The 25,286-nt window shown below is 41.1% G+C and overlaps 2 protein-coding genes across 4 annotated transcripts in view; one reads left to right on the forward strand and one right to left on the reverse strand.

Annotated features, from left to right (window-relative positions):
* Positions 1-950: 950 nt before the first annotated feature.
* Positions 951-24,076, reverse strand: abcb7 (ATP-binding cassette, sub-family B (MDR/TAP), member 7). The gene is made up of 16 exons (XM_005719757.2): positions 23,889-24,076; positions 22,525-22,608; positions 22,359-22,436; positions 21,076-21,195; positions 17,279-17,411; positions 15,234-15,502; positions 14,540-14,628; positions 13,232-13,319; positions 10,944-11,118; positions 10,247-10,404; positions 7,996-8,159; positions 7,688-7,817; positions 7,053-7,224; positions 4,579-4,682; positions 3,768-3,875; positions 951-2,450 (listed from the first exon to the last, which is right to left on the reverse strand). The coding sequence occupies exons 1-16, from the start codon at positions 24,036-24,038 to the stop codon at positions 2,232-2,234; spliced, it is 2,241 nt and encodes a 746-aa protein (XP_005719814.1). The 5' UTR covers positions 24,039-24,076; the 3' UTR covers positions 951-2,231.
* The window catches only part of uprt (uracil phosphoribosyltransferase (FUR1) homolog (S. cerevisiae)), a 10,677-nt gene continuing 8,648 nt past the window's right edge, over positions 23,258-25,286 (forward strand). The window contains exons 1-2 of one of the 3 annotated variants that reach the window (XM_005719754.1): positions 23,258-23,307; positions 24,366-24,593. In XM_005719754.1, the coding sequence (XP_005719811.1) occupies positions 23,285-23,307; positions 24,366-24,593 (251 nt within the window). In that variant the 5' untranslated portion in view covers positions 23,258-23,284. Of the gene's footprint in view, positions 23,308-24,043; positions 24,122-24,365; positions 24,594-25,286 lie in introns of those variants that run through there. The other 2 variants (XM_005719756.2, XM_005719755.2) reach the window with 2 other exon arrangements.

Raw genomic sequence — 25,286 nt, forward strand, 5'->3', positions numbered from 1 at the left:
TTTTGAACTGCACACATGTATAGAATGAGCGTGGAATCAATTTTTAGTCCAGCTTTACAAGCTGCAACCAAACTTTGTCAGAAATGTGATTGTTTAGCAACCTTATGTCGAGATCACAAGGTGCTGAATGTACTGAGGTTTATGTCAATTGAAAAATGCAATTTTAAGATATACCAGATTTTTGTTGCTGAACTGAAACAATTTAGTGATACGTTGATGTCTTGAAGGGCAAATAAAACAAATATAAATATAGATTAATGCAAATAAAATTCAACTGTTATGCTAGCTGACACGTTGAATCGAGCAGTGAGCGTTTAAGGCGAACATTTCATTCATTTCTCATTAATCTGAATGTTTTTGGAGGTCAAAGTAGCAAAATAAAGACAGCTGAATATTTCTGTAAATAGCTTGATTCACTTTCTGGCAGACGAACAAAAAGCCTGAATCCATTTTCTGTCACATTTGTACATGAATGTCGGCTAATCTCAACCCAGCAACACCTTTAATGAGTTTAGACACCTTTAGATTTTAATTCATGATCAGATTTTATCAACTCCAGTTTGGTATTGCACTTAGATTCATGTTATGTGTTGCACGACTGAGAACTGGTCTGGCATAAAAACAGCTGCTAAACAAAACATATAACACATGTATATATTTGTACTAATTAAACAAGACATGCTAATTTGCTGTAGCTTTAAACCACATATGATTTTAAACGTCTCTTGTAACCCTTTTGGGAAACAGGCACATTTCACAACTATTCCTTTAAAAAGTAAAAATCAGTGACTAAGAAATGTGCACTGCTCTGAGTGTCATCTTGTGATCGCTCTTAGACGTGTCAACCCCGATACCATGATAGAAAAAAAAAAATGCCTATAATCTTGTTTTATACATCGTCATAGCTCTGAAATTAAAAACAGAATAAGCATATGGAGCCGACATCATTGTTATTTAGAGAAAAGCCAACATTTATTAATCTGAATTGTACCAACACACCAACATAGTCCAAAGCACTATGAAGCAGAGTGTGAAAGACACCCAGTGATAAATTTCTTCATTTTTAGATAAATTATAGCAATGGTCCAAACAAAAAAATGCTTCGTAACTAAAGCAACCCTCAGAAAGAGAGGGTGTGTGTGCACTGTCCGTCTTTCCAAATCTACACGTAACCTTCACACGGAAAGAGTCTTTACTTTGGTCATACACTCAAAAAATATCAATCTTCCCAAATAACTGCATCAGAAGAGGCTTGTCAACCAAGGCTAAGGGATATGATGGTTAAAAAAATGCTTTTAAGATGTTACCTGTAAATGAAGCTCAAATTGTAGTGAGACCCGTCCATGATTTATTAGAGTTCCTTCCTCTTAGTCTCAGTGTTATGCTTACATGAAAGTGACCGTGACATACGAGCAGTTCACGGGGGAGCTGTTCAGTGTTTTTTTGAGTGCCGCCATCTAAATGATGTACAAAGGCCTTGACGTTCCACAAGTCAGTTTTATCGTATAATTGTGTGAACAGGATAATGAACTTGTTTGCACAAAATAACTCGTGCAAACAAGATAAAAAATATACATATATCACCTTCTACTGGGATCAGATCATCTGCACATCTTCACATTTTCAGAATAAATGTCGAGAACAACGTGACGGGCAAACATACTGCAGCACAGCCTGCTGCACGTATACACCCTTTATATATAAAAACCAAACCTACGTTTCATTCCTTTTGTAAAGAATTGTTTTAAAAAATCATATCAATACAAACTGCATCATTATCAAGGCATATGAAAGTCATTACATGTACGCTCATCTGTTTCCAGAGCAGAGGAAGATGTCAATAAACCTGATGTCAAAAAAAAAAATGAGGAGGAGGGGGCAACCATGTTGACTAACAGATGTCTTGCACGCACGTATGTGATATACAAGGTCTCTTATGCTTTGCTTCAGCTGAGACAACTGGCATATAAGCTCTCTCTCTCTCTCTCTCTGGACATCAGCCAGTGCTAAACACTCTTGCTCCCTGTTCCTGCTCCTCCTCCTCCATTTTGGCGAGCGCTGGCCTTTATTTCCATGGAGAGGAGGAGAGATAGTCATAATAACAGGGTTTTGGCTGGAGTGGGTAGTGGGGTAGTGGGGGATGTACCCGCCTGCCCAATAGCACGCAGACCAGGGATTCCAGTGTAGGCCATCTGTGAGGGATGAACAAACATGGTGGGTGGCAGCTTCTCTCAACAGGAGCAGTTCCCACAGCCTTTCACACTGTTGAGGATCTCCTCCTGCAATTTCTTCCTCTCCTCCTCCTTCTGGGACAGCCGCTCGGCCCGCGGCTCGGCCGAGTTCTTGCTGCTGTTCAGGATTCTGCTGTTCTGAGCGTTCCAGAGGTTTCCGTATAGGCTGCCAGCGGTGCTGAGCAGAGCCTGGTGGGTGCCTCGCTCCGCCACTTTACCCTAAGCAGAGAAAAGGAAACCAAATTATATGGAAAAAATAAAGTCTAAATGGTGGGGTGGGGGGTTTCACAGGACAATAAAAAGGGCTGTTAACACAGAATCATAGCTAGCATCTCTTCACGGCCACTCTCTCTGCAGACACCCCCTCCAATAAGAATCCCTGCCGCCTCCCCAACAACTGTTGCATTCCTCTTGCAAAACACGCAGACACGCACGCAAATCCACACACATGCCACACAGCCCTCCCACACAGTCACACACAAATGAAAGCACCCCCCTCCCCCCACCGCCCATGAGCATGCAGAGGTGTTGGCATCATCTTTAGTGCACCCAGGATGAACACGTGACTGCTTCCGCTCGTTATTTTAATGAGCACCCCAGGCAGTCCTCTGCTGGTGACACTAGCAAACGCCGTGGCGACATCACACGCAAACATGCCTCCTCGCCACGACCCTCTGATCCCCGCCATCTGACTCGGGAAACACGAACGGCACAGGCTCAACTCGCCGCAGTTCAAAGAGAGCCTCTTCTCATTTTATCCCATCTGACTCCAGCGCTGGCGGAAAATGTCACTTCACCTGTGTTACATTTTATTTGAACTCTTTCTTTCCAGATAATAACTGACTTCACTGTGTTGTGCTCTGCAACGTCTCCGAGCCCAAGCAGCTGGGACAGCTCTGTAATGCAGCACACAATAGCAAAGCACACCAAGTATCGCTGCTCACCTCCACCCTGACTTAAACGCATCTGACCGAAAAACCGCATAAAGCCATTTGTATGGCGAGCGCCGCGGAAAGACATGTTTAGTCGTGGATAGGGCCTCATCAGTGTCTGGGAAGCTGGCCCATACATTATTAGTCACCGAGACAAACAAGACACGCCATCTGACCAAAACACCCAGTTGAGTCTGACTGGTTTAATGAGCCCTTATGGAGAAAATAATACATTCACTTCTACCAACAGTGTCCTGTTGTTGTTGAAATTAATGAGAGAAGCTAAACAAAGCATGTTTTTATCACGTACATTCAAGAAAGGTAAATAAATGAGTGTTAAAAAGAAAAAAAAAGAAAAAGAAAGGAGAGAGAGACAGACGACTTGCTAACTTATTTCTAGTTGCTGGCACAAGCGGTGCACTGGGGGTCACGCAGTGCGGGTCATCATCCTTCAATGTAAAATCGTCTAATTGGACTGGCAATTAACACACTGCGTGTTTATACTTGGGCACACTCAGCAGTCGTATGAAATTGCATTACACCTGAAGATGTTAATCAGGGCAGAATGAGATCAAGTAAAAAAAATAAATGGCTGAGTTCTCACCTCATCGAGCACTATAATCTCATCTGCGTCTACGATGGTGGAAAGCCTGTGGGCGATAAACACAGACGTCCTGTCCTTCACCATCTCCTTCATTGAAGTCAGGATGTTCTGGATGCACACAAGGACAAATAACATTACTACACTGTTAAGCTTTACAAGAGTACCCCCGTAATCCAAAGGAAAATATTTCCAAGTTTGCAATAACAAAGGTCTGAAAAGAAAGGGAGGAGGGGGGGAAAAAGAGAGCATGAATGACAGGAAATATATGAAATGTACTCGCAAACTTTGATTTGAAAGAGAAGCTAAGTCAACACAATGTTGCTCAGCAACATCCACCTCCATATGCTTTTTTCTTTGCAGTGTTTACATATGATAATTTAAAAACACCATCATGACGAGAAGCAAGAGAGAGAGGAAATAAAAAACTCAATTAACAACCACGTCTACTGCCCCACTCTTTTCCCTGAAGTTCAGTGAGGGCGTGCTGAACTTTCTCATTAAATGTAACATTTACAAAGACTGTGTGGTTTAAGCTGAGCTGGAGATTAAGTAGGAGAAAACAGTGGCAGGTGGCAAGGGAGAACATGGGGGTGGTATGCGTGCGTGCGTGTGTGTGTGCAGCGGGTGTATGTCGCAGCAGGTATGTGACGCAGGAATGAGCTGAATTATTGTGTACCTACAGCAGGTGACTGAGTGGGTGTTTGTTCTGTTAAATGTGTATGCAGACATGCTAATGTGTGCGTGCAGCCGGGAGCGGGCATTTGTGGGTATATTAGAAATTGGTGCTAGTGTCTGTCACTGTCAGACTGACCTCTTCAGTGATGGAGTCCAGGGAGGAGGTTGCTTCGTCATACAGGAGGATGGGCGGATTCTTTAGTATCGCCCGTGCGATTGCGACCCGTTGCTTCTCCCCTCCTGGAACAAACCAGACGTCATAAATAGCAAGGCGAATGCCAAAACCTTTGAAATACGCGTTACTGCAACCCTACTACCCTTCTCGCTAGATAATTACCTCAAACTGAGGGCCAACACCTAGACTATACCAATGCTACACGTTTCAGTCTGGTAAGAAAAGGAAGAAGAAAAAAAAAGAAAGGAAAAAAAACCAGACCTGATTTAATTGTGAAGAAAAATCAGCAGGACGCAAAGATTTCTCCCGCTGTGCCTGACTTTGCCTTTATTACATACGAGCCGTGTGCGGCCACTTGAAAGCGAGCGGTGTTCGGGGAGAGTAAATACTGCTGGCAGTGGAGAACAGAAATGAAGAAAGTTAGGAGTCTGAGAGCCCAGACTGCCTCCTTCCTCGTCCCCCCACCCAGCCCCCCCCCACTCCCTTCCTCCTCTCGCAAACTCACAGGCAGCTGTCACGTACAGCCGCAGTGAAATTAATGAGAAGTTAGTCATGTCTTTATTTTGTCCATTCTCTCACTCACTCTGTCACTCCACATAAAGAAATCTGTGCTGCCAGTAATTGCATCTTGAATGCTGAGTGAAAATGCTCACACTATGTGTGTTTACGTGGGCTAAATGAGTTGCACAGTGATGCTAGGAACCTAATACTACACAGTCATGTGTAGATCAAATGAGGGTGACTAACTGTAAGGCAACATGCCATTAAACAAGTTCAGACTCTAAATTGAAGAAAATGTTGAAGTAATGACAGTACAGCGAGAGATTAATCACAGTTAAAACTATTTCAAAAAGCCATGCTCAGAGGCGACATGTCAGGAAAGTCAGCTCAGCAGCTATATGATACAATGCTCCTGGTTCATTCATGGTACTTTCATATAAACATACTATGCTGAAACTAATGTTTCTAACAATGTGCTCATTTCATTGAATTTGATAACAAAGACAACAGAATTTATTTGAAAGAAAAGCTTAAATAACAATGAGAACTTATTGCGTCATCTCTTTATTCTGCCCTACTTCACGGTCAAGATGACCTGCTGAAGTTCAAACTGAGCAGCCGTTACAGTGAACGTGGCATGGCTGTTGGTGTCAAATGGGCTGGTCACAAATTGGTGATATATTGAGAATTTTCCCACATAACCATCTGTACGGTTTATAGAGAATGATCTTAAAAAAGAAAGAGCGAGAGAGAATATCCTGTGTTCTCTGGATGAAAATGTTGATGCCAGAGATAAGAGGGGAATAGTCAGACTGCTCTGAGGTGATAGGAAGGCAACGAAGAGAAGAGCAGCACAATCCTGACTCGTATCAACAGTTCAGGCTAGTGATGGGGTGAAATGGTGGCAGATTTTGGGCCTGCTAATACCAACACAGCATGGTTTAAAGCCACCAGTCTACCTGAGTACTGTTGCTGACCATATCCGTATTGTATCCATCCTATGATGGCTGCTTGCAGCAGGATAACATGTGCCATGTCACAAAGCTCAAATCATCCCAGACTGGTTTCTTGAACGCGACAGTGATTCCACTGCACTTAAACAGCCTCCGCAGTCACCAGATCTCAATGCAACAGAGCACCATTGAGATGTGGTAGAGCGAGAGATTCCAATCATGAATGCACAGCTGAAAAATCTTTAGCAGCTGTGAGATCTTTTCGTGTCAATATGGACCAAAATAATGTTTCCAGCATGTTTCTGAATCCATCCCATGAAGAAATGAGGCAGTTCTGAGGCCAAAAAAAGAGGTCAAAGCTAGTACTAGCAAGGCGTGCCTAATGATGTGGCTTCTAAGTGTATATAGTCAGTTAAACTGTGTTACGTTTATATTTTCATCTTAGAAAAAAAATCAATTTTTCGCTATTAATTAAACATTTATAAAGTTATACAATTTACAATCCAGTGAAATAACATAAACAAAAAGTAGTTGATAACTGATTAAGCAAAATAGGGCTCAAAACATGTATTGTTATAACATTTTCCAACAAATGGTTTCAACAATGGTTTTGATTTTGGACTTTTAGCTGTTTGAACATAAATAACTAAATAAGAAGCCCATTTTTTTTCTTCTTAGAAAATTCCATTTGTCATGAATCATTCTTTTTTTGTGTGATTTTAAAATAAATGAATGGAACCAGTGGATACTCCTCAGTGAAAATAATAAAAAGCAAACAAACAAGAGAAACAGCCAGTCTTAGATTTCTGTATAACTACTATATTATAATGTGGAACTATTAGCGCGCAAATTATTAAGAGAATGGGTGTGATTTTCTTTTTTCCAGTGTAGTATACCATCCAGAAAAAAGCAAAACAAGGCTTTTCCGTGGCTTGCATGGAAAGAGCGTACTTAAACAGCAGGCATAATGATGCAGCTAACCTGACAGCTTGAGGCCCCGCTCCCCAACCTGGGTGTCATAGCCATTGGGCATCCTGAGGATAGCGTCATGGAGGCCTGCTAGACGAGCTACTTGATAGACCTCCTCTGGCGTGGCGTTGATTTTCCCGTAATGCAGGTTGTAGAAGATGGTGTTGTGGAACAGAACGGCATCCTGACAGAAACACAGTTAAGAAAAAAATAAGGCTTCAGAGATTTTTTGTTTTTGTTTTTTTAATTGCAGCAGTGAAAGAAACAGAAGACTGCAGTTACAAAGAGGGAGAACGTGAAGGAAGCAAATGACAAAAATATGTGCATGTACCATCTGTTCAGATCAGCCTCTGAGCTCACTGCAGTGAAAACCAAACTGAATTCAGCTCATTTCTGAATGCTATTGTTAATGGTTAATGTTACATTGTTCTTTGCTGCCCCCTTGTTGTGCTTAATCACTAACAATATATTATTACCTTTACCACTTAGAGACAAAAGGTCCATGTGCTTCTTCTGAGGAGGAGAAGGTTCAGACCCCACCACCCCACCCCCGCCAAAAACACAAAATAAAATAAATAAAAATCTCTGTGTGGCTGATAAAAACACTTTTTCATTTCTGTTTATTTCTGTGATGGATTTTCTCATACCTGAGGAACAACCCCCAAAAGCTTCCTCAGGCTGTCAAGGCTGACGTCTCGGATATTCTGCCCCGCTATGTAGATGTTCCCCCGCTGGGGCTCGTAGAAGCGGAACAAAAGCCGCACAATGGTGCTCTTCCTGCAACCAGACATGGAACCAATCGTCAGCATCCTTCTGTCTGTGAGCTGGGGGGAGCTACACCCCCCAGCTCACAGCATATCATCTACTGATGATATGTGATAAGACATGCAAATAAGATGACACGGGCTGGGTTAAAGGTTTAACGTACAGCGCAGATCTCGGAAAGGTTACCTACCCCGACCCGCTGCCGCCAACTATAGCCACCTTCTTCCCAGCAGGTACTTCGAAGGACACTCCGTTTAGGACTTTCTGGCCCTCCAGGTATTCAAAATAGACATCCTCAAAGCGGATGGTGGCCTCCTGTGGTGTGATGGTTAATGGTGGGGCGAGATCCTTCTCCTAGAGCGCACCATCAGAGGGTTAAGACAGGCAAAATGGAAAAAGAAGGAAGGATCCAGAACAGCCACTGGCAGAGAAGGCTTAACATGATGCAACATTACTCCAACACCTTGTAAAGATGCATACTGCTGGAGCACGGAGCCTACATGGACTGCATAAAGCGAGACATTCACAGAAAATTTGAGAGGTCGTTTCAAAAAGGCCGTATGAATCTTCACACGCTGCCCTTCACAGTGATTGAAGGATCAATAGGCGTGAAAACTTTCGGTACATACTGAGCTCAGTCACAGTGCGGCGATGCAGCCAAGGTCAGCAGTGAATAAAACGCTGTCCTTAGCTTCAGAGTAAAAGCATGTTCTGCTCAATGTCTATACCACCTAATAGCAACATAATCACACACTATCCACCTCAGTCAATTAATACAAATAACTCTCAGTCCATTAGTATAAACAGATGATAATTTCACACCCTGCGACATGGGAAAAAAGCCAAAATAATTTGTCTTTTATTTAGTGTTGCAGCTTCAAGAGAGGGAGACTTTTAAATTTTTTTTACATCTACATAATTGGCCAGTGTGTTACCAAAAAAAGACCCCAACAAAACCCCCACATACTCAGACAGTAATGGCCTGCTGGGCAGTGCCATTCCACTGGGAATTACAATGGAGAGGAATATTACTGATGAGAGAAAAGTAACTGGACAGATTCATTTCTCTGACTGTAATTACAGGCTGCAGATGAGAATGGCCTTTGTATTGTTAGGAAGGAGGTGCCCATTTGCACTTAAGTGCACTCTTCTGACGCAACATAGGCTGTCTAAAACAAAGAAAGGAAAACGATCCATACAATGAAACATCCCATGAAATAAGAAAATCAAATAAATATGAGGTTTGCAGATTAGAAATTGTACAAATGTTGGGCATTTTATAATTTCAAGAGCAGGATCTGTCTAAACGTTCCTAATTTCTATAGGATGAAATTGTGCACCGGTGGTAGATTAATCCCACAATTATTTCATTATTTTAGTCATTTTTCAGGAAGTACTGATAGAATTGTTATTTGCACCCTCAGCTGGCAGGGGAACAATAAAGGAGACACTGAGAAAGCTGCACTGCAGGCAGAAGTGGCTTCTGTTAACAACAAAAAAAACATTAACAAGGCAAAAAATTAACTTTAAGAGGCTGCCAGCTTCTTCAACCTCTCCTGTAACCACAGGATGAGACAGACCAATACCGTGCTTTGAAAGCGCACTCAGTAATCACTAATGACCAAAATTATATGAGTGTAGCAATTTTAACAGAAAGCCATTCACTTAAGTGCAGTTTGACCTTTCATTTCTCCCCACTGACACTCCTTTGTTTCTGTCTGTTTTGCTACCACTAGTCATAATCAATAATTGCGCTGGAACACAACACAAATATTAGGCAAGTTAACAAGTTTATCATTTGTATAGTCCAACAGATAATTGCAACACAACAAATTAACTGAAACACTGGAGTGAAATTAACTATAAAAACAAGGCAAACAAGGCCTAGTTTTTTTGGAGGGGGTTTAAAGAAAGCTTTTAATATACTAGAAAACTCAGACTAAATTATGGATGCTCTAATTAAAATGACCACTGTTTAGTAACTAAAAAACACTGAATAAATCACTAAGTAAGCAGCCGATAGATCCACAAGAAATTCCCATGATATCCCCAAACTGATCGCATTAATGCAGCGAGCAATGTCATGCACTACAAGTGGCAATAGACGAGGAAGCACCTGAGTCACATGAAGCACGTAATTACTATGTTTGACTGCAACCTATCATTTTTTTTACAACACGTGCATAGGTTAGTCATGCAGCAATAAGAGAAACTCAGTCTGCTGTTAAAATCTTTTACCGCTCGCTTTTTTTTTTTTAATCTGCTGGAGAAAATGGATGGGTAACAGGCTTCATCACATTTTGGACTTGCCTTTATCTTCAATTTTAAGATTCAACTCTGTGGAGATTCATTTATTCTGCTCTGATTCACCTATTCCGTTCTCTACCGTCAGGAAGAGAAAAAATAAATGTGAAGAAGCGCGTGACAGGCCGATAAGTTACCTTTATCTTGGTGTTGACGTTGAGCAGAGTGAAAAGAGTGTTCATGTCTATAAGGGCCTGTCTGGTCTCTCTGTACACTGTACCCAGGAAGTTTAAAGGGAGGGAGAGCTGAAAGAGCAGCCCGTTCACCATGACCAGGTCTCCCACCGTCATCGTACCTATAGAAAAGCAACAGAACAGCTTACAGCGATGCACATGCTCTCGCTCTACTGTATCATGTATGCGTCTTTGGATGCAAGATCCAAAAAAATAAATAACAGCCAAACCTTTTTTTCCTCCTTCTCTTTCTTTCAAGCTGAGAAAGTAGACAAACCATCTCCACCCCCTGTGATTTCAATTTCTGCATCAAAGCTATTTTATATCCTATTCATGCCACTTTTTCATGCTTGCTGTGTTTTGTTCTCATTTAGTTTCTATTATGCAGTTCAGGCAGAGTTTACTTTTCTTTTCCAGTTTCATCGGTCCATTTGATTTTGTTTTGAGATGTTTAAACTTATTTATGTCTAAACCCTATTTCCATTGTGTTCTTACCACAAATCATTGGCATGAAGAGTTATATTCAGCTCAAGTCAGTCTAGCAAGTTTTTTGGATTCTTTTTTTACCTTTACACATGGATCCAATTCAATTTATGGCTCAAAAGAAATCGGAAGCCCACAACAGACATTTACGTATCACCTTTCCAAGCTCCACACTCACCTGCTGCAATGCCCTTGCTAGCGAGCAGCATGATGGCGGTGAGGCCGACGCTGAAGATGGCACTCTGACCAAAGTTGAGCATGGCGAGTGTGGACGTGGTTTTTAAAGAGGATGACTCATAGATCTTCAGGAATCCATCATACCTTTCAGCTTCGTACTTTTCATTATTGAAATACTGCAGCAGAGATGAGAAGTATTAAGACACAGAGCACAGGCCACGGAGACAATGAGAACATTCACAAAAGGAATGAAAGAGTAAGTCGAGAGTGAAAGAGGGAGAGACTCAAATATGGTAATGGTTAAAGGTTAAGGAAGCATGGAGAGCCGTGTCGGCCAGATAGACACTTTTGCGCAGCCTGCCTCGAGGCTGCATTTGTTCTCTGTGACCGCTCTGGGCATAGTCTGGGTCTCAGTTGGCCTCTAAAGCACTTTTTCATGTCTCTGTCTCTTAATCTGCTCCCGCTAGATTTTAAAGGATGTGGAAAGCAATACAGCTGCCTTATCTTTGCATGGTGAAGATTTGGCAGTAAAACAGTAATAGCAGAATCACAACAAATGTTACAATTATTCGACAACTGGAACAAGAAAAAAAAGAGAGAGAAAAGCCTAAACATCCCGTGCAAGTTAAACAAGAATTGCTGCAGATTTTTCATCACCGACATTGTCATCATCCTCTGTGTTTACATCTGTAGCAGCTTACACAGACACCTAGATTACTAACGGAGTGCACATAGCTCTTTTAAGTGTTACACCACACAAGCAGCACTAATTCTGATTAAGACATACAGCTATCGTTTAAAGGGTGGGGGAAAGAAAGCGCCTCAGCCACCAGCACTCTCCTGCACATCTCTTAAATTCGGCACATAAAACAACAATATAATCATAACAATCCTCCTCAACTCTGCTGCCAATTACCTAATATTGTTGCTGCACGGCTGTTTGTTTAGCTTGCATCATTGTTTCTCTGCTCTGGTTAAGTGGGCGATTTGCTTCTCTAGCTAACGGCAGTGGTGCTGTGCGGACACAGACCTGCCACTGATTTGCATATAAGGAAATGCACCAAATAAGCGAGACTAGAAAGTAGCGCATGGAGGACAAACCGAAGCAGTGCAAGGAGCCGTATTCAGGTTCTCATCCAGCCCTTTGTGAAAGTGGAACGGATTTCTGAGTGGGCGGAGATCTAATTACATATGCACACTCACAGCTCAGAGTGATGCTAAATCCGGCTGCATTGACACAGATGACACAAAATAACACAGAACAAAACGTTAAGAAAAACAGGACGCAAAATAATACGGCAAAGAAAATAACATGGTATCCAAAATATATCTGCAACGGCCAACGAAGCAATGAAACGCGACACTGATTATGTTTGTGTTTGTGCTGTGTACTAAAAGATTACCTAAAAAGAGATTTAAAACTGAACGAGATAGAGTTTTAAGGTAATGTGACCTTGAGAAAAGTTTACAGTAATCTTTACTGATCACATCAGGCAGGTGAGACTCTTTCTCACTCATAAACCACCCAGGACTTCAGATGACATTTCTATTATATTTTTAAAGCCCCCAGTGGCAGATACCTTTCAGTCCAAAACTATAATTGGGACACAATTTGGGCCATTGACTAAACCGTGAAAATAGTCCTGAGTGTCCGGTGATAAATGTCTCATTGTTTGTAGCTACTGAAGTGACATTTACAGAAATGGTGGACAATTTCATACTGAGAAGAAGAGTGCCGCAGAGAATTAAGAGGAAGAAATGAAGACAAAGAAATATGAGAAAAGTAAAAACACAGGAAATTATGCTTTTATAATGTGTTAGAGCTGAAAAGAAAATAGCTGATGGAATAACCAACAGAGAATTAATCAAATATTTTGATATATTCAAGTAGAAATGCAAAAGAATTCCAAGTCTATGAATTGGGATAATTTGAGGTTTTTGTGACACATAAAAATGATTCTGAAATAATTAATCCATGTTTTACAAACATTCTGACCTTATACATATATACAAAAGCATGCTTTAAATCATTTTCCTGAAATTTCATCTAACATAATAACAACCATTCTCCAAGCCAAGGTTTGAGTGCTTTTGCAGCGTTTTTCTTATTGCTGGTGTTTGGCCTCTCAGGGCCACTGTATTATAGACCTCAAATAGATAATATAAATATTTAGATGGTGACATACACATTTGTTAATATCGATGTGCCTGGTCAAAGTCAGCTCAAGGAGCAGATTTGGTAGGTGTGTACAGGTGTGTGTGTGTGTGTGTGGGGCATTTAAAACTCACCTTAACAGTCTCGTAGTTGAGCAGCGAGTCAATAGCTGCATTGCCTGCTTCGTTGTCTGCTTTGTTCATTTCTATTCTGAAACGAGTCCTGTGTGCACAGACACATGAACAACATGGCAGTCACTTGCATCAGTACAAAAACCCGGGTCATGGACCTTTCCGGACTGTGACACTGGCAGTTGGAGCTCCATTGAAGTAAATATTTGAAATTTATTTGGTTAAGTAATTTACATGCAACAGTATCAATTAAATGTTCACAGGAGTTCTTTCTTAATAGAGTAGAGTCTTGCTGACTCTCTTCCCTGGGAGAAATCTTCCTACTTTGAAATAATAGCTTCAGTGTGACTGGTAATTCCAGTCCTTAATGTGAGTAATGCACAGCTTGTAAATTTGGTCTACTCATTATTGCCACGATGAAGTTGCTTTTGAAAATGAAATGCTATTACATGCATTTCATTATCGACAAACTGAAAATCAAAACAGTGACTCGATTTTTTTTTTTTCCTGTCAAAAATGATAGAAAACGTGAGTTTGGTGCAAATTCTGGCGAATCCTTATGTGTAATGGGTTGGTGTTGCCACGGATCAGGCTTGTTTTAATACATCTCATGAGCATTCGAACAGACTGGGCTCTGAGAAGTTTTAAAAAGAGGCTCTTTGTCATGTTCTAGCAGTTAATGAGCAGTTTATCCAACGTGGGTGGACAATGTGAGGCCGTTACTATCAGACAGAGGTGCTGACAAGGAGGCTGTACTTGGCTGGCGGCAAAATTTAGGCAATTTGGGAAACCATCGACTATCGTTTGATGGCTTAGCCTCTTGGAGCAAAGAGCTAATATTTCATAGCTTTCAGTGTAGCCACAAAATATTCCAGTTGTGTGCTCTGGTCTTTGATTACCACTTTGTAGTCAGAGTCCTTTTAACCAACTGAATTTGTGCAGACTTTGTTTGCAAATAGATAAACATTGTCTGACAAACTGGTTGTAATTGGAAATCAAAAAGTTTCTGGTACCAAGAAACATTTTTTAACATATTCATCCAATTTCAAAAACATTCTGTAAGTGGTTGAGACTTTTCTAAGAAACAACCACATCGATGCTAGGACCCAAGGTCTCACAGCAGAACACTGCATTGTAATCAATCTTATGTAATTTGTCGATGGCTTTAATCGTGGCTGATTTGTGGATTTCAAAGTGAGCATTTTTACAATGCAGAGAGCCACAGAAATGTTAACCGAATCTCTTTGAAGCGATTACAAATCTGAACAACAGGCAGACACAGAAAAAAAGCAGAAAAAACATCAATCCTACCTCCACTGTGTGACGAGAATTGTGAAAATGGTATACGCTGATAAGGTACCCAAGGCCACTGCTGCAAACTGTCCGCCACACTTGTAATACTGCAGAGGAGAAAAGCACAGGCAGGAAGAAGCATCTTTTACATGCTGTAATTCAACAGCACTGTGATAAAAGTCAAGAGACCACATCAGACCAATCTATTAGCGTCACACGGTACTTTCAGAGGGTATTGTTTTTGATCATTCCACTGTGAAAGCAATGGTTACAAATGAATAGGAAAAGACAAGAAGTACTCATGATGACGCTTTAGCTATTTGGCCAGTGGAGTCTGCACTTGTTACAGGCAATCTGATCATCCACAGTGGAGTAATAGCACGAACTAAAAGATGAGCCCATCTTTCAGTGGAAGAAGGGGCATCTGTTTAGGGCACACTCCACAGGAGGACATTAAGATGCAAGAAAGCTTTAGGTTTCATCATTAGCACTAATGGGCCCACCAAAAGTTCACAGGGATTCATATTCCATTTAAAATGTAAATGAGATAGTATCTGTGAAATTAATTTCCGGGAAATCGGCTATGAGGAGTGGCAAGGTGATGTTAACATCAATCACTGAAACAGCAACACCAATAAGAAGTAAAAGCTGAAAAAGAATGCAGAAGCACACTGTGTGGTAGTTTGTGTCTTCATTTACACCTATAACTCACCAAAATGGCACTGACGAGGGCCATCTCAAAGACCGTGGGACCGAGATTGAAGACGAGTGCGCTCAAGACAAAAGAGATCCCCCGCGTGCCGCGGTCGATGGCCTTGGACAGCGCCCCTGTCTGTCGGCTGAGATGGAAACCCAGATCCAGATTGTGCAAGTGCAGGAAGACGTTCTTTGCTATGCGTCGGATGGAGCTCTGGGCCACCTTGCCGAACACGGTGTTCCTCAGCTCGTTGAAGAAGGCTGCACAAGCCCGTGAGGCACCATCTGGGATAGCGGAGGAGATGGAGAGTTTAGGACACCTGCTGTGAAAAGCAGGGAGGTTTAAACTGCAGAAAGTGAGAAACTATTGCCATCCTGAGCACGGGAGACTGTTAAAAGGCAGCAAAACAAGAATATGACCCACACTTGTCTTGTCCTATTAAACAGAACGCAGCACATGGAGGCACTTAAGACTACACAGGTTTTAGGCTCATTGACTACTCTGAGGAGACGGATCGTATGAGGTGGCAAGACAAGTCTTTCGCATCATCTCTGGTCTGCAAGCCCTGCAATGCTACAGCAGCAGTCTCCCCTCTGTAATTACAAAGCAGAATGCTGTCTGAAGCCTCACTACTATAGCGGGCCAGCTCACTGCAGACTGAAGGGAGGGAGGGTATCCGAGTGTTCAGCAAGGCATTGAGCGTGTATACCGACAGAACAGAGCAACAGAGACGAGGTTTTATAAGAATGAAATGTAAAGATGTGATCAAGTTGTCAATAAACAGGCTTAATTTGAATGCAGCGTCTAGACTTTCAATGAAGGAGAGAAGTGGAAGCAAGCATGTCTTTATGTTAAAGAAATTATCCAATAATAAGATTTTTTTTTCAAAGGATCAGCAAGAAAACTGAGCTGTTCAGTCCGATAGCAACTCCAATTAAATACTAAAAAGAAAAGTCAGTTCATCTGAGCTCTCACACTGCTCATAAATTGTTTTACAAGCAGATGGCTAGCATGACTGTCACAAATTGATATTAGTCTGTGTTTGAATGACATGTGGTCTTCCTGTGGTGATTTCACTGAGTTGTGTGAATACATGGCACATCTGCTGAGACCAAAGTCAGGGCAATAATCGCTCTGTCTGCCGCTCTTCGTGGGGCTGTAATGTGGCGTTAAATAGAAATGCTCATCTAATGAACAATGTGTCCACATCTGACAAGGTAGGATGAGCACGGTGCACCCTTTTCAGCCAAATTACACCAGACACTGCAACCTACAAGCACTGTGTCCTCTGTGTCACAAAGAAGAATCTTAAAAAAATGAAATCTCCCTTTTGTAACAGCATCCTCATTTTCTTTCCTCATTCATTTTTCTTTGTCACCCCAATTCATCTCATCTTGAGCCCACGTCATGTGCTTCAACTGTAGTATTAGTGTATAAGACCTAAGTGGGCTTATTAGAACAAGTGGCTACAGGGCTAGCATACAGAGCTTACAAGCTGATCTTAGTGAAGGCCACAGTGACTTACAGTGGTTGTTAGTATTGTCATGTTTATTCATTTTATACTGCTTTCCAGCAGCAGTTCCCAGAAATCCTACGCTAATCAGGAAGGCACGTCACATTCACATCTCACTCCTGACTCTTTTCTTGTACTCACAGAAGCATTTAGACAAAGAGAAGAAAAAGGTGACCCCAAAAGAAGAAGTGAAAGAAGCAACCCTGGCCTCGCCACAGCACGAAAAAAATACCTACCTAACCACTTTCAAAGGACATTGCAATTTCTTCTCCACTGCTTTATAAATCTATTCACCTCTGTTTGCCTTGAGAGCTCACAGGTATCATACATGATCGTCCTCAGCACTCACGAGAGGGTCGTGAGGATTAAAAGGAACTCAGACACAGAACGAAGCTCATAATGTAAATAATGTGAGCGAGTAGCAGAGGTTGTGCCGTGGCATTGATATGAATGTGGTGAGAAAGGTCAGCCTGTAGATAATAGGCAGTCCCACAGTCCCATCTGATGAGCGCGGCACCTGCCAGTGCAATACAAGTCTGGGACTTACAGCCAATCAGCACGGCCGTTGCCATGGTAGCCACAGTGCTTGGCGCGTCATTTAGGTTCAGCATGTGTCCCGACATCTGGTTAAGCTCGTCCACTGCATACTTAAACATGAAGGGCACCATCACATTGGTGATCTGGGAAGGGAGAGAGAGAGGGACAAAACACTCAGAGGAGGAAACAGTTTCAAATAGCCTATTAAACTGACATATGTGTCCAGAGTCTTCTTTTTCTGGCTTTCTGTGGTGTCTCTGTGTGTGCAAACCTCACAGGTCTAGAAAGTAAAACTCCACTGTTACAAAGTAAAAACCAAGATTACCATTCAGGTGCATTCAGTTATGTGTATGCATGGTATGGTATGCTGGGTAGTGTGCATGCATGCATATGTTTTCATTGTGACTGGCTGTGCTGGTGCTGGAGAGGAGGCTGGTGCTTCCTGCTAATGGAATTGAAATGGTTATTAGGGCTAATTAAAAGCACAGGGACAGCTGTGTGACTCAGGCTGGGCGGTCCGCTGCGCATTAGGACAGACAGAAAACACGGCATCACAGAGCAAAGCATTTTCATTTTTAAAAACCATTTCATTTGAACATCTCAACCTCTAACACGGGGGTTACTTTATGTTCCTTTACCCCATCGAATTCTGTGGGGTATAAATTTAATAAAATATGACCAGCATATGTGAAATAAACCTGTGCCACCTCTGATGTATGAAGGACACCTAATAATGGCCCATTTAAAGTGCAAAAGCTACATCTCTAGGGTTCCTGCTTAATACTCTTGGGTATTATGCTCAGACAATAGAAGTCCTCTGAGTCCCTCAAGGAAAAACAATATCTGCCACTTTGCTACCAAGACAACAGAACATGACACAAAAATAGCCTGAGCCTATTATCACAGGGCCAAAACATGTCCTCAATTTTACCACTAATACATGATAAGGTTGGATGCGCTCTTCAAATCCATTAACGAGCAATGCTGGAGATTAAATTGACACTATGTCAATCTGTACCTCGCAGTATGTCATCCCATAATAGAGATGCTGTGTCAAGTAGCGGAGAAAGGCTTCGGGCTACAAAGAATTAGCTTAAGCTTATAGCAAGGCATGCAGACAGAGAAGGCTTTCTTTGAGGGCAACAAAAACAAGAGCTAGTATATAATCATTTATTTGAAATGAAAATGTCACCGATAATGTCCCTTGCAGAGGTGTGATGCACTTTAACCGCATAATTATTCTGCTGATTTAAAAATTGCATCCACACTGCTGGTGCTTTTAGTTCAAACAGACATACTGCAGAAATCAAGGTTAACTCCAGCCAAGCAGGAAAAAGGGAGGAGAAGATTGGATTGCATGTATGAGCTCTCTCCTCTTTAGCACACACTAGAGGGAGCCATGCTGAGTGGCAGCAGGACACGGTTATTGAGGAGCTGTGAATTTCTGATTGTTTTCCAGGGTGTAAATTAGAGACCATCAACAAATGAAGAGGGAATGCATCACGCGATGATTGGTGCATGCCATTAATTATTTCATAAGACGCTGTTTTAAATGCATGACTGTTTTAGTTTCACATGGGATCTTTACCAAAAGGTGATCACCCATCGTGAGTGCTCATGATGTTTAAACACAGGGTGGTCAGAGCTGAGAGGTTAATTGATTAAGCAAGAACTTGTTTTTTTCTTAAAATAAATAAATATATATATGTCAAAAAGATTAGCGTTTTAATATGCTTAATTTGTGTTTCAGTAGAGCTACCTGCTGTGGCGACCCCTTGTGAGTAGCTGAAAGTAGCTTTTAGTACACAACTACAGAGTCACTTGTATCTCGTAACACAGCATCACTATAGTAAATTCTCAAAAAGTTAAGAAAACAAGCTGATCAAAGCAAAACTTCATCCTAAAAAACTACCAGTACAGCTGTTTGTGTGCCAAAAATGATACAATTTTTTTAAAATCCTAACACTCATTAATTGAATTGCTTCCTGGATGACAGAAAACCAAAAGCAATAAGATATATAAACAGTGACGATACATCAAATTTACACAAAAAAGCATAATTTCCTGCAATAAACTGAGGACCTGTTCAGTGTGTACCCTGCCCCTTGTCGCACGACATCTGCGATAGGCTGTATAAGCTCAACCCCTTGACCCTGAACTGGATAAGCAGTTAAGCAAATGAATGGATGTGCAAAATCACTGTATACAAAAGTGAAGCTACAGGTCAACTTTCTGCAAAGTAATGACATGCTGGTATAATTAATGACTAATTGACGCCACCCTTGCAAGAATTACATGTTGTAAATGTTTATTTGTTGGGGTTTGTTTTCATTAAAAATGAATGAAGCAGGTCCTGAATGCAATACTGAACACCCCAATTTCATCTGTTGGGCGTCAGAGCACTTCACATCCACATTATCAGGCTTTTCACTTCAGTCTCATCCTACAACAACAGTGCCAAAAAAAAAAAGCTGGTGGCAAAAAATAAAACCAAGCATTTCCTAACACAGAGTTTGTTAGACCTATTCAAATGACTTGGCTTGACACTGGCATTTTTTCATGACACTTGCTTCACAGATCTGACATTTTTGCACGTACTGAATTTCAAAAATTCAATTTTTCTGGAAATCTGTGAACGTTTTTTAGTTTAATGACAGCATAACTTTTCAAAAAGAAAGTGTGGATATGGCACGTTTACCCTTGTGCCCTCTCTTAAGCCTGAAATCAGCAGGAAATCTACAGTGTAACTGGTAACCCCTCTTAACCTGATGCCATAACGCTCCAGGCCAATCAGAATGTTCAAGCATTGCTGTAACACCAATAACATTGGTTTAAAAACAAAGGGCTTTTCAACACTAGTTTTGCACACAGATTTCCCCAGGTTCTGTTAATATTTTAATATCAAATATTTTGGATTTTATATATTGAGAAAAAAAAATTTTTTTTAAACTTCTTGCTTGAACTGCTGTCAAAAAGCCAAATTACCGTAGTATTTGTGTGAATTATTTTTAGCATTCATTCAAGTTTTTGCCCATGTTTTTATACATTATATTGAAAAAAGACACATGCATGCATAACAAAACAAACACAATTTCTCACTTTTTAAAACTGATTTCTTGTCTTTAGCATTTTTAATTAAACAGAGCTGAAATTATTTGCAAATTCAATTAATCTTTTTTTTTTGGTAAAATATAATACTCATTTTTATGATAACTGTTATAACTAATAATGGTGGATTTAACTGAAGCCAGTGGTAACCTTGGATTATAACCTCTCTTTATCACTGTGTTTCACTGTGAAAAGCCACGTACATGATTTACCGAATTGTTTCTTAACATACTGATGATGTCCTTGCCTAAAACATCTACCAGGGGAGAAATTAATAATCCTCATTTCCAATTACCAATTCTCTAAAATGCATCTCTTTTGAAAACAGTAACAAATTAAAATGAGCAGCAACATGCAAGAATGACTCTGAAGCTGTGGGAATATATGATGAGTGAAGACTGCAGGGGTTTTGTGCTAGTTAACAACTCTGTCTACAATCAGCTGAATTTATTTTGTCAAAGTATCTTGCTTTCATCTAAGAATATCTGGCTCCTAATGTCACAAGGGAGGGCATTAGCTGTTAGCTAACCTTCTTCTTCAGGGTGGAACAAATCCACAAAGCATAAAGCAGAAGTAATGTGATAAAAATATCAGTTGTTGTTAGGTAAGTCCAAGTAATGTGGCTAATCACCAGTCAAACTAATTAAATTCTCTTTATATGATATATATAAAAATAAATAAAAGAGAAATGAAGCTTACCTTGGATCCAGCGAGCAGGCCCAGAGAGAGTGCAACACGGGCTCGCAGGTCGGGTCTATCCTTCGGCCACACGTAAGACAGCATCGCAGACAGGATTTGAGCTGAATTCACCTCCTTCAGCTGTGTAAAAGACACAGCAGCAAACTTTATTTATTCAATAGAACACCTTGTAAAATATGTGGGATAACTGCTATGTTAACAGTCTAATGTGCCTCACTGGGCAATACTGGCAAACACCATACATTTAGCATTCAGTGTTGACAATCCCAGTAACCTAAAGATGGCTCTCTGGGCACGCACGTAGAACATCAAATGTCAACAGGAGTCCCCAAGGAGATATGGCAGCCACGATGACAGCAGAGTCTCCAGGTGGACTTGGGGATCCAGTCTGACACTACAAGTCCCACGAGATACCTGGGCTGTCATCCCAGCTGAGGCCGAGAGCCCACTGGTGCCAGCATAGCTGTTTACCCACGCTCCAACACACATCTGCCACAGGGACTCTCCACAGGCCGGAGAATATGCAATAATTCCTCTAATCCACTCAATATGGTGGCACCATGTTACGACGCTGCTGTATGGCAGCACCTCCTAACAAATTACAGTGAAAGTGCGCCCAGCACCTGCTTTTAATCAAATACAATCAGCAATGTGTGACACTGCTGAGGGAGGATTAAAATGAACAGTTTAATGCACTACTGAAGTTTCTGTAAGGCCCAACTTCGTTACAGTTACTCGTTTTATCTGGAAATATTAAATGTAACTCAGCTTTCAGTTAAACTCTTCAATGTGGAGTTAATATTAATACCTAACCCAAGTTCTTGTAAAACGAATGTCTCTTTTATTCAAGTCACATAACATATGTGAAATTCTCAGGAGTCTTATTTTAGCGTTTCGCCCATTAGGCAATGAAGCCATTAAGAGTTTAAGAGTTCAGCCCCCTAACCCAATTTGACAGAGAAAACTCATTTGACCAGCAATAAGACAGTCTGTGTCAACGCAACATGCGGTTACATTTCCAGGTAGGTGTACATTAGATTACAGCATAAGGTTTCAGAGGGATTTGCAATTATGATGTAACTACAGCGTAGATTCAATGCAGCAGTTTAAATCAGCTTTAAGGCTGCGTAACACCAAACTGATTCACAGATATGACACTGTTTAGTTTTGTCATCTTAAGAATAACATTGGTCAGCATTTTCAAACAAAAAATTAAAGGTTTCATGTCATCCAAGCATGAAAAGTTTCACGAAGTAATCATTAAAACACGGTACCGTACTCACCACATTTTTTGGGTCTGCGCTTAGTCCCCCGCCTGCATTTCCGTGCCAACATGTCCGTTTGTCTGTCACCTGTAAGTGCTGTGGAAGGGGAATTCACTGTTACGCTATATTAATTAATTTGAATAACAGGACGCCAATATGTGATTATTTCTTAATACACACTTACTTTTGCAGCTTCCAAAATCTGACGACTTTTTTCGCTCCTGTTGGTGCTCCATGTTGCCGTTCGTAGGTGTGGAGGTGAACTTGACTGAAACACACAAGAGCACTGATTTTACCAATGTTCCTAAATTTTTCAATAATCATGTTTACCACACAGAGAGAAAGTGTAAAGCAGTAAATAAAAGCAAGTAAAATTTAATAACCCAAAATTCACATCATGTAAAACAAAGAGCAGCCGTGCATGTTTGATTTGTCACAGTTTTTACTCCGGATGCACTTCCCTTCTATATTCGATTCCTCCCAGAATCAAATGGAGGATTTTTTTACCTCTTTAGGCAAATGGGTAAACTACTACGCTCACATCATTTAAACAAATAAGTACTAAATATTTAATTCATTCAGTGATTTCAGCAAATTTTTTAAGCATTCATAGTCGGAGTTCAAAGGTTATGCAAACCAAACAAACAGAAGAGAAGTTGCCTAAACTGGTTTTTAAATAAAGGTTTGGTAAACGTTTTGAAACACCGAGAACAGGATATACCACACTGAAGCACAGTAATGGATCAAGCAGGACCTGAGTGCTTAAAAACACAGCATCTGTATGGTTCATTTAAGATCAAACTGAGCGTAAACCTACCCTGTAATAAGACTCCAGTGACTATGAGTGAAATAGGTTAACATGTTTGATACTTTCATTTCCTATAAGACAGCACGACTGTAAACATCCCTCTTATCTGTTTTGACCTGCCATGTGAAGATGACAGATGAACGGCATACTTAACATGAGGTGAGAGTGAACCGTTCTAGTGTCAGACACATTAAATGGGAATGTGACAACTTGGAAGAGTTGGAGCTAAGAATGAATAACTTCTAAAAACAGTAAATGTGCCAAATAATTTATAACAGCGCGTTTACGTGACATGACAGTTACCCTAGGTTTGACAGGGTGGGACGGTCTTATCTAAGTTTTCAGTAAAGACCGATAACACGTGACTGGGACCTTTGACAGGCGTCAGACTTTGCACGCGCACACACACACATATTGAACTGTATTTTTAAGAAGCCTGTTTGACTTTGACGTGCTTTCCGTTCAGCTGACATACATTCAAAACTAATAACGACGTTATGACATAACATGAGTAACCTAAGTCGTTAAGTTAATGCAGGGTTAGCTACTTAGCCAGCTACTTAAAGCAAACCCAAACGGCTCTTTTAACAGATGACAACCGCCTGTCTCTCTAACAAACCAGAAAACAAATCATCTATCTAGGTATCATTCCTGAAAGTTACTTAGAAAGACTTTTTCTCTGCCCTTGCCTGGTGGCTAAAAGCACCGTGTCCTCTCTGACCAGCCCCGTCCTCACTCACCGGATATGTGCTTTGGCGTGCATGGCCAGCCCCCGGCTCATTACGACTTTTATTCCATACATGATACGAGCTCGTCTGCCGAATGAGAAGCGCTAGTTTTCGTTTTTGAAAGTGAATGCCGCATTTCAGCGGTGCCAACATCAGCGCCATGTTGTATGAGGAAGGAGGGCAGTTAGTCAACACGCCGGGTACGTCATATCCGGCCTTCTTTAACGTCGTGTCAAAGCTAGCAGGCAAGCAGGTTTTCTAATCGCTGCGTTTTGGCAAGGAATTGTTTTTAACACGACCTGTTTCGGTGTCTGTACATCTGCGAGTGAAGTCCTAACGCGGGTGTCTGTGCAGTAGCTACTCGAAGTTTAAGAGTTGAAGCTAACGGCAGAGCACGTTGTGTTCCTTGTGACACACCGTTAGTACGTGTGTGGCGCGGCGGAAAGAAGCTAGCTGACTTTAGCATAGATATCTCTTGCTTTTACTCAGGATGCCATGCCACAATCAGCAGCTGAACAATGTGAGCAGTGGCCAGGAGCACCCAATGAAGCAAGTTCGGTTTGCAAACAGTAACAGCAGCGTGCCTGCAGTAGTATCCAACTCCGAACCAAGTGATGCCACAACACAGCCTGACAGCCAGGACAACCTGGGACCCCAGCTTAAGCTGCTTCCTCTGAATGACCAGATCCGTGAATTACAGACAATAATCAGAGACAAGTGAGTCCCCCGCTCTTGTTTACTGACACACAGGCCATATGCATAGTGGTTGTGGTACAAAAGCAAGTAACGAGCCTTATATAAAATATAGACTTGTGTTTATGGTCTCTGTAGAAAACTATAATTAGTAAATGGAAAAACGTAGCTGTTCTTCATTTCACTGAACTGGAACTATAATAGAAAACCAGGAAGGTATGTAATTTAAAGGATGCCACTAATCCTAAAAAAGGCAGCTTACCAAAAATCTAATGGAATGTAAATTTCCAGGGGAAGTCAAAGAGTTTGCAGTGATATTAGATAGGTCAGGCAAACGTATAGCACATCTCAGATCTTGATGTAATATTAGAAAAACAAAGCGTGAGGTTTAAATAACTCACTCTTTAAACATATATCAAATGACCAAATGGTAAATGGCCTGTATTTATACAGCGCTTTGCTAGTACCTAAGGACCCCAAAGCGCTTTACATATCCAGTCATCCACCCATTCACACACACATTCACACACTGGTGATGGCAGCTACATTGTACACAGCCACCCTGGGGCGCACAGAGAAATGCTTTCAGCCTGACCATCTCCAATTTCCTTTCAAATGTTAGAAGGGGGGGCATGCTTCTTATTAAAGAAACTGCAACATTTTACCTCTATATTGTTATAAGTTTACTCATAAAATAGATATTTTTTCATATAAATA

This window comes from Pundamilia nyererei, unplaced genomic scaffold (assembly GCF_000239375.1).
Source record: "Pundamilia nyererei isolate P.nyererei 1_Seehausen unplaced genomic scaffold, PunNye1.0 scaffold00001, whole genome shotgun sequence".
Classification (NCBI taxonomy): Eukaryota; Metazoa; Chordata; class Actinopteri; order Cichliformes; family Cichlidae; genus Pundamilia; species Pundamilia nyererei.